This window comes from Salmo salar, chromosome 17 (genome assembly GCF_965601325.2).
Source record: "Salmo salar chromosome 17, fSalSal1, whole genome shotgun sequence".
Lineage (NCBI taxonomy): Eukaryota > Metazoa > Chordata > Actinopteri > Salmoniformes > Salmonidae > Salmo > Salmo salar.
Genome location: NC_138307.1, coordinates 55,787,001 through 55,796,996, shown reverse-complemented (window position 1 = coordinate 55,796,996; position 9,996 = coordinate 55,787,001). Strand labels below are relative to the sequence as shown.

At 43.9% G+C, this 9,996-nt stretch overlaps 1 protein-coding gene across 1 annotated transcript; it reads left to right on the top strand.

Moving 5' to 3' along the window:
- The first annotated feature begins 3,186 nt into the window (after window positions 1-3,186).
- On the top strand, window positions 3,187-9,764 carry LOC106576182 (host cell factor 2). Its single transcript, XM_014153159.3, has 16 exons — window positions 3,187-3,441; window positions 3,902-4,050; window positions 4,263-4,426; window positions 4,666-4,868; window positions 5,086-5,170; window positions 5,273-5,376; window positions 5,589-5,822; window positions 6,056-6,247; window positions 6,523-6,587; window positions 6,774-6,954; window positions 7,040-7,089; window positions 7,170-7,304; window positions 7,479-7,664; window positions 7,935-8,232; window positions 8,349-8,424; window positions 8,565-9,764. The coding sequence occupies exons 1-16, from the start codon at window positions 3,252-3,254 to the stop codon at window positions 8,572-8,574; spliced, it is 2,322 nt and encodes a 773-aa protein (XP_014008634.1). The 5' UTR covers window positions 3,187-3,251; the 3' UTR covers window positions 8,575-9,764.
- The last annotated feature ends 232 nt before the right edge of the window (window positions 9,765-9,996 follow it).

Below are 9,996 nucleotides of genomic sequence, written 5' to 3'. Positions count from 1 at the left end.
ACACACGCGTGCACGCACTTTCATTCTCGCGGGTTTCACTTGAGGTCAAAACGGAAGTAGAGGAGCTCTTTAATCCTTCCACATGTTTTAGTCCAAGATTCCATTCACAGCTCCTTTAAAGCCATTTTCCCCGAAGTTCATGGTAAACGCTGCAGATGTCGGTTCAATCGGGAATTACCATTAAATGTCAAGTGCACTATAACGTGGATCATACACGGATCGGATTGAATCCTGGCCTTAGTGGAATAAAGTGATGTGATTATGTTTGTGTCAATGAGAAAATGCAATAAGTAGGCTTATGTGTGCACGTGAGTTTGTGTGTGTTGGGAGTGGATCCACTTTTCCGGTTTCATGCATGGGTTTCCTCTCACTGACAGGAAACTGTGGCTCACAAAACATATGCAGTCATATAGGTCAGTAGCCTACACATGGCCGGCGTTATGGGCAGGCCTTAGGGGTCCTGACCCACCCTACTGTAGTTTACTTCCTTGTCCAAATCAAATATTTAAATATTAATAATCATTTATTTGACCGAGACGCGCCCTGACAGAAAGATGCATCAATCTCAGACAAAGCATCCGAGCAAGCTGAACTAAACAGTTAGAAACAAAAACATTATATTATTATATATTATTTATGTCCAGACAGGATCAGATACATGGGCTACATATATGCCTCCTGTTGACAATGCTTCCGTTGAAATTTGCATAAAGTGGAGGGGAGCTCCACTTTTTCTACCGCGCCACTAGCAGTGTTCTCTCTGCTCACCTTCCCACAATCCCCTGCACATTTCTCTGTGTGTCCTCGTTGAAAATGAATGGGGGCGGGCTTCTGCAGAATTCGTTGCTGGTGAAAACCTTCAGACCATAAGGGCGATGTTTTGCTCGCTCGGATGCTTTCTCCAGTGAGAGTTTCGGCAGAGAGGAAGAGGCGAAGCCCGATGCGTTTGTATGGGCATAATATTAAGACCTCAGTTTATAGCTTGCCTTCCTACCTTTGGGACGGTGACTCGCATGGTTAGGGCGGTGACATGAACATCTCGACATTATATACAAATATCTAGTTTCAGATTCTTTTCAATTGGAAAGGAAAGTTGGCGAATGCACTATTAGGATGATGGCTTCCACTAAAGTAAATGGATGTTTTTCCTAAATGATTTAATTACTCCTGTCTAAATAAAATAAAACAATTCTAAATACTTCACCAGAGAGCATGACTTAGTCACAAAGCGATCATTAGCTTATTATTATTATTTTTTAATAACTGTGCGTAGGTTTACACCTATTTGGGAAGCCTGCAATTTGGGCTGCGCGTATGGCAATAGGCCTAGCTGATTGTGTCTTGAGTATCATTTAAAATGTTGCAACAACGGAGGGTGTGTTGTGAAAATATGGCATGTCTCTCTCCAGAATGCATGCTCTCAGCTCTGCAGAATGCGCTCAGTTGTCTCCTGCCAATTCTTGCTAATTCATTGTGTGAATTGTTTGCCCTTTAATTGTATATGTTAATCAATTCCCCAGTATGTCGCCAGTAGTCCTAGTAAATGTACCGTTAATCCCCCATGATTTTGTTACATTCTTTTATATTAATGCATGTATTAATTACAGTCATTTAGCCTACTGTTCTCATTCTCTGAGTGGAAACGTTGGTTGCAGAGTTCACAACCTGCTGACTTACCTAGTTAAATAAAGGTTAAATAATTGAGCAGTGGCGACCTGTTGTTCAGCTACCCCACCTGTTTTGCGCCCCACATTTTTTGCACCCAAATGTTATTTTGGCATAAATGTCACATATCAGTTTGCAAACAATGTAAAAAAAAATATATATATATCATTGAGTTAATAAAGCAGCATACAAACATGGCCTCTTTTTTGTTTCTTGTGTAAGGCTGCTCCAAAATGTAGGTGTGTCAGCCTAGCTCAGTGCTTTCTGTGGTGGTGGGGCAAGCCAGTAGAAAATACAGAGCATTGTGCCGTGATTGGCTCAGTGTTCTGTCACTCATGGAGACACTACGTCACCGCCAAGTCTAAGGGTAGAGCTAGAAAATTCCAGCCCCTTGTGTGCAGCCTTAGAGTTACATTAGAAGTGCCCATCCATGAAGGCTCAAGGTCATTGGCCACAGATAAAATGACCTCAAATCACATTATATCTACAGGAGCTTTGATTGGTCAACATCATACTTTCAAAATCTTAGCTAGCAGTCATCATCATGTCTCAAGTCGAACATCTACTGGCAAATCATTTTAATCCTTGTCATATGAATATAAATAATGAAGAGAAATTATAGATAAAACATATCGGTGCTCAACAAGTTGGAAATCGCAAATTCAACAATGAGTGGTTTTGAAGGAATCAGTGGCTAACAGCAAGAATTGCAAAGCAATCATTAGCCTGATATTCAGTGGAGTGGCTGTGTGGTCCCAAGTCTAAGATTAATGGTTTCTTTCTCTAGTTAGTGCAATTAATGTTAATGCAATTAATTTCGTGTTGTGTTGTGTAGTGGCTTTGCTGGCATGCATCTCAACACACTCATCCAACATATTACTACTTTACACTCAAATTATCAAAATGTTTCTCTCTAAACAAGTTAATTATCTATCTTAAGGCTTTCTTACTTGTATATTTAAAAACATATATATAGATCTAACTTCATTGGAATATATCTACAACTTTTTCAAAATGTCAATGCATGTGTCTATACACACGCATACGCACGCACAAGCACACTTTTAAAATAGAGGTTCTCTAAGAAAAATGGTGGATCTTCTCCACTTGCATCATGTGAGGCTGGAGAAAGAGTGTTTCGGGATATTTCTTGAATGTTGTAGCTTGTTGTATTACCAGTAAATAATGCAGACAAAGTAGGTCAAGGGTATAAGTAGAGGACAAGGATTAAAACTAAAATCAAACGTTAAACTCTGGCTCAACTCAATTTCTTGAGTGGCTCTCTCTGGCATTTCGGCAAGCCTAAAGTTGGTTGGATGTCAAAACTGAATTTGTATAGCTTATAGTAGCTTAGAAATCACTTCGGCAATACAAATACATAAATTGGATCAACACCTATTATTGGCAACAACAAAATTATGAAGTCCAAATTTGACACTTTTCCATTAAATTCAATACAAAAAATGTGCAACTTCCTCTGTTTAGAATTGCGCTTTGGGTGAAGGGAACAACGCGAGAGTTTGTCACCTCGCTCCGCCTATTTCTCTCTGGTAACAACAAACAGCGCCAAACTGCTGTAACCGTTCATGGACCGAACCCCGGTGTGTAGCGTTCCTGACGGAACAATGGACCCGTTATGGAAAAAAGTCAACTCATTTACTGGACCTATTCCCCGGTCAAGACACGGACACCGAGCAGCGGCTATTCGGGAACTTATTATCGTGTTTGGAGGTGGAAACGAGGGGATAGCGGAGGAGCTCCATGTTTACAACACCGGTAGGCTAACGCGTTAATTAACTAGTTTAACTAGCTAATGGATGCTACACATTTTGTGTTTGAAAAGTGAGCTAACTTAACTATTTGGTTTTCCTAGCCATCTGGTGCGACTAATATGTTGATGCCTTGAAAGTTTCACAAACATTCTCTGAAACTCAGCAACCAGCTTGCTTACTTGGCTAACGTTAGCTAGCGAAGCTAACCAAATTTCTATCCACTGTCTATGGTTGTTATCGGGTGTAGTTTCTGTGTAGAATAGCTAACTTAGCTAGCATACAATTGATGTGGTGTGGAGCAGATGATCACTTGAGAATCTGGAGGCAATATAGCTAGATAGCTAACAAACAATTGTCGACTCAGCAGTTATAAGCTATATTGCGTAATTATAGTCACACAGTGCATTATCATTGAGTAAACATGAGTTATTCACAGGTGATCAGATCTCTGGCCCTTTGTCTAGTCTCTAAGCAGTGGTTTCTCCCAGCGGTGAGAGGAGACATCCCTCCAGGCTGTGCTGCCCATGGCTTTGCCTGTGAGGGAACCCGCATCCTGGTCTTTGGAGGCATGGTGGAGTTTGGCAAATACAACAACAGCCTGTACGAGCTACAGGTGAGGCTCTCCTACTCACTAGCGTCTTCAGTAATAAGCATCGTCTTGTCATGTTTTATGCATAAGGTGAAGTGTGCTGCAGAATTGTCATTCACAGACCTGTAGCTCTGATGGAAGGTCTAAATAAGTACAGCGTCTTTCCCCCTTAGATTGTATGTTGTCACTCGGATGGATAAGATGCCATAGTTGACCTCTGACCCCTTGTCTATCAGGCGAGCCGCTGGCTGTGGAAGAAGCTGAAACCCAGGCCACCAAAGAACGGCATGCCGCCCCCCTGTCCCCGCCTCGGACACAGCTTCACCCTCATTGGGAACAAGTGCTACCTGTTCGGGGGACTGGCCAATGACAGTGAGGACCCTAATGGCAATGTCCCAAGGTATGGAGCTATGTACCTAGCTCCAACAGTCTCCAACGCAGCTTCTCTTATCAGGGTACTGAGGGTTGTGATAATCATAAGAAACCTTAATGCTTGCTCTGTTACTAATGTTCTCATCTAGCCTGGACCCAGATCTGTTTGGCCACACCGATGACCATAGGAGTTGGCAAGACAGCATAAACAGATCTGGTACCAGGCTAGTTCTCATCCCACTGGCTCTCTCTGTTTTCTCTCTGCAGGTACCTAGATGACTTTTATGAGCTGGAGCTGCAGTCAGTGTCAGGGGTGAAGGGTTGGAACATTCCGGATACTAAGGGTGTGGGTCCGTGGGCTCGAGAGTCCCACACGTCGGTAGCATACACTGGGACAGGCTCCCCCAAACTCTACATCTTCGGGGGGATGAGAGGCAGTCGCCTTGACGACCTCTGGCAGCTTGACCTCGGTAACCTCATCTCATTCTACTACCTTGCTTTGATGAACCACAATCTGACCAAAACACTTTGAATGAACTAACCTCCTTGGTGTGAATTCAGGTTGCTGTAACCAACCTTCAGTTTCCATAAACTGCAACCTTGCATTTGTGTTTGTGGCGATGAACTGATTGAAGTGAGGTAATCTATCTGGCTCTCTGAATCCACTCTCTTCTGTCTGCTCTTTAGAATCTATGACATGGTCTATACCTGACACTAAAGGACCCCCTCCTCTACCCAGAAGCCTTCACTCTGCCAACGTTATAGAAAACAAGTAATGGAAATATGTATTTTGTGCGTGCTGTATATGTTTGTGTGGCATCATGGATGTTTGCCTAATATGGGTTTGTTTTTTTCTTTGCCTCTGTGTGGGAAGGATGTATGTTTTTGGGGGATGGGTCCCTGTTCCAGAGACAGACAAACCTAACGCCTTGGGAGCTGAATGGATCTGTACCAACTCCTTATCCGTGCTCAACTTAGGTCAGAATCATACTCATTATTACAAGCTTATCACTTAGGGTATCTGACTAATCACATAACCGGCATTCCATTTAAATTCATATTATGAGAATCATCATATTGAATTGAACCCAGTAAGGTTAAATCAATCAAATGTATTTATAAAGCCCTTTTTACATCAGCAGATGTTACAAAGTGCTTGAACAGTTTACCCCTTTTCCTGTTGATATCAGACACCATGACATGGCAGAGCCTAGGCCCAGATCAGCAACAGGGGCATACAGTGAGCCAGGGTGACCAGGGGGACCAGGAAGAGCCCCAGCCCAGCAGCGGGGGACCCCGAGCCAGGGCAGGCCACTGTGCTGCCTCTGTCGGCTCCCGCCTCTACATCTGGAGCGGCCGTGACGGCTACCGGAAGAGCTGGAACTATCAGGTGTGCTGCAAGGACCTGTGGTATCTGGAGACAGGTGAGAAGAGGGACAAGGATACTGTTAATATCAGCATATGTCTTATTACTGTAGCTCAATGTGCTGCAGAGTCATACCATCTTTAAAGCATATTTGTATATATTAAAAAAAACAAAAAAAAAACCTTTATTTAACTAGGAAAGTCAGTGGAGAGTATTTCTCATTTGCTCACACTTGCTACCTGCAAGGCCATTTTGCTGCTACAACTTAACTGTGACTTGTGGTGTTTTCAGAGCGGCCCTCCACCCCAGCAGCAGTACTACTGGTCAAGTCCACCGTCAACATGCTCCATGTGGCCTGGCGCCCCCTACCTGCAGCAGAGTGTTACATCCTCCAGCTGCAGCCCGTCTCCCCCTCTAACACCCCAGCCAACCCCACAGCCCGACCCAGTACAGGTGCCCAGGAGAGGAACCCCCAGGACCAAGGTGAGAGGAGAAATCTACCTGCTGCTCACACACAACCAATCAGAGACCACTAATTTGAATAGGAATGACAACAGTGAATTTCACATGGCCTTCAGAGGAGTTCTGTCTGATGCCAAGCTATTGGCTTTGAAAGTGGTTTAGAAGCAGAAGCCTTTGTCCAGGGACATCTGGTCCACTCTCAAGGCCAGGGTTGACGTCTGTACTGGGCCAGGGTTGAAGGTTGAAGCAGGCTAAGAAGAGGTATATATGTAAAGCTATGCTTGATTTTCCTCCAGATGTCCAGTCAGCTCAGGTCCCAGACGACCCCACCTCACAGGAAGCCCAGAAGACATCCCAACAGGTCAGATGGTGACCCCTTACATACATATCCAGTTGTCTTAGCTACAGTGCGGGGAAAGTGTTATATTCAGATGGTGTTAGTACTGCCATTGAGACCGTAACAGCTAAGCTAAATGTTACATCCCGATTTAGTTAATGCTACATTGACTGACACTGAATATTGCGGTCTCTTCCCCCTGCACGCCAGGAGGTGGCTGCAGGGCAGAAGGTGACTCCCATGGAAGTGTCAGAGGCTGTTCGAGACCCCCATCCAGAGGGAGAAAGTGATGCTAGTGGAAAAACACACGCCGAGCCCTTGGGACAGGAGGGGGACCCCACAAAAACCTCCCAGCACTCGGACACAGTGGCGAGCAGTGAGCACCAGCCAGGTAACAGCATGGACCCCAAGCTAGCTTTTTACTAGTATGGTTTGAATATCATCGGCATAACCAATGAGTCCTTCCTCATTCACAGGACAAGAACCTGACAGCACTTCCTCAGATCCCACCACGGTCAGATGCAAGGTGGGATTAGAATACTAAAGAAGTTATTCATTTTTCTACTACAGAGACTGAAGGAAGTAATCCCTGTCTGTGCCCTCTAGGTATCTGGTGAGAAATCAGATGAGTCTGAGTGGTTTGATGTTGGAGTGTTCAAAACCCTGTTCTCTGAGGTTACCCACTACTACCTGCCACCTGAGAATGACACCATCTACAGCAGACCCACTAACACTAAAGAGGTAAGCCACATCTTGGCTTGAATCTTAAATGACAGTATATAATGAAAAACATGCCCCAGAATGTGTGCAGATAACATGCAGTAACCATCTTCAGCTAGCAGTCATTTTTGTTAATTTGTCTCTAATCTGTTTATTGATTTCCCAATTTGACACACACACACCACACTCCCACAGATGAATTTGCAGGGGCCTCAGGACTATGAGTGGAGGGAGAAGCAGGAGCTGTGTCCAGGTGTAGCCTACAGGTTCAGAGTAGCAGGCATCAACAGCTGTGGTCAGGGAGACTTTAGCCCTGCCAGCGAGTTTAAAACCTGCCAGCCCGGCTTTCCCGGAGCGCCCTCAGCTGTCAAGATCACCAAGGTAAAGTACACCCCTACAGCCTGCTTTACACACAGAGAAGGTTACTGACGAGGGGTGTAAATGAGGCCAAGCACATTAACAGAATGTGCTGCCAGCATTCGTTATTGTTCAACAGAGGCTTCAGAGAGCTCACATGGGAGATTGTGATTTCTTGCTGCCTTTCTAGTTCCACAATATATTTCTAGTTTTATCATATGTGTATCATAGTTTCTCCTAAATTAGCTGCTTTTCCTCATCCTTTATCCATCAACCACTCCTCCCTCCCCTCAGGCTAATGACTCGGTCCACATCACATGGGACTCCCCCACCTCCCCGTCAGGTAAGATCCTGGAGTACTCCATGTACCTGGCTGTGAGGAAGAGCCGGTCCAGCAGCTCTGAGCGCCCTGGCCAGCTGGCCTTCATCAGGATCTACCGCGGCACCAAGACCTCTTGCACCGTCAGCCCCGCCCACCTGGCCAACGCCTACATCGACAGCTCCGCCCCCAACCGGCCAGCTGTCGTCTTCCGCATCGCGGCCAAGAACGAGCAGGGCTACGGGCCCGCCACACAGATCCGCTGGCTACAGGGTACGCGGCAAGACGGGGGGTGGGGGGTGTTTATCCTGACTCTGAATCAGTACTCTGGTGGCATACTGACTGTCACAACTGAGTGTTCTCTAACCATGGGCTCTGTCTCCTTTCAGATGCCAGTAAACTCAAAGCCTCGTCGTCACAACCAGACGGCAGCCCCACAGAGGCAGAACAGGAGGCAGCAGACAGGTGAACAAGCTCTGCTCTGATCTGACTAAACCTTAAAGGTTTATATGAGATGAGTTGTCCCTTGCCATTGTCAGGCTTGCTCTTTTTAGAGTTTGATGTTAGAGGACTTATTGTTTTTTTTTTCTCCTCATGTCTTGCAGCTCAGGTTAAAGATGGACTGCCAGACGCTTGCCGATACCCAGGAAAGATGATGTAACTAGTCAGAGGGCATGACTACTTTCCAACCCGAGCCATGTCCCTCACAAAAAGGCTGTACAGAACTTACAGATTTTTAAGTTATTTATGTTTTTTCTAATTGTTGTACATAACTGTTGCCTGTGTTAATTTCCACCTGTCATTTGACCACACTGTATTACATTATAGTGTACAAAAAGTTGTACTCCCATTTGTATTTTTGAAGTTAAATAGATAACTGATGCTATGACCAGAGAATTTCCCCTCTTGTCAAACAGAGTGAATGTGCCTTAGTGTATGAAGGGGTTTTGAATGGGGATGATGATGATCAACCGGCCAGCGACTGCTTCACAATAATTAACATGTAGCAAACCTGAATTGAGCAGTAGTGCGACATTTTGTGTATTTATAATTTGGGCCAAGTCAATGGTTGTATTTCAGCCTCAGCATGCAGAAGTATTTTTGTAAGTATAACATGATTCCAACACAGCACTTCTTACATGCCTTGTGGGTATGGAATGTGAGGGTTTGAGTCCCATCAATTTATGTTGTTCATTTACCATTTGATATTTATGGATACTGTTATTATCATTTATTCAATTGTCTTTATTTCTATTTTGTAGCCATAGGAAGAAAGCCATGTGTTTATCTTAAGCTATCCATACTTCTGTTAATACATAAATACAGTGATTGACACTACCTTTCCTCTCTTATAGCACTGTAGCTCACTATGCAATGTGGAAATCACTAGATTTCTTTAGGCCGCTCGTGTTTACGAATTGAATAGTAGATTTGATCCAGACATTAATTCCATCTGATTCCAAAGCTACTTAGTATGGCGAAAGCGAAGATGCATATGATTCAAATATTTTTTATTGTTGAAACTAACATTTTTTACCATATGTTACTCATTGAGTATGTAGCCTAGATCTAATTGTTTTTGTTAATATGAGCTCATTACAGGAGAGAATTGTTTTAACATTCCCGTTTTGTTACAGGGTTGTATTGAAAAATAATCCGGGCGGCATGACTACGTTATCCCTGTACTCTTGGTAGGTGTATGTTGTACAATGTGTCAAAGGAGAACCTAGAACATTGTGGACTTTTGTTAACAGTCCAAATGTGGTTAAAAAACACCAAGAAATAAAACTGGTCATGACAATCTACTAATGAGCATTGACTATCAGTGTGTGTGATCATTGTCTGAAATCAGGTCGTCTGTGGCATCAGTTATTTAACATCTACCGGTAAATGACAAAATACACCGCAGAACCTTTTTTATTCAATTTGTGAAAATGGATCAAACTGAAAACTTAAATTCATTGTAGCAAGTGTTCAGGACTGACTTATTTTCCAAGAGCCTATGTAATGTTGCCATTTAACCACATGGGGCTAAAA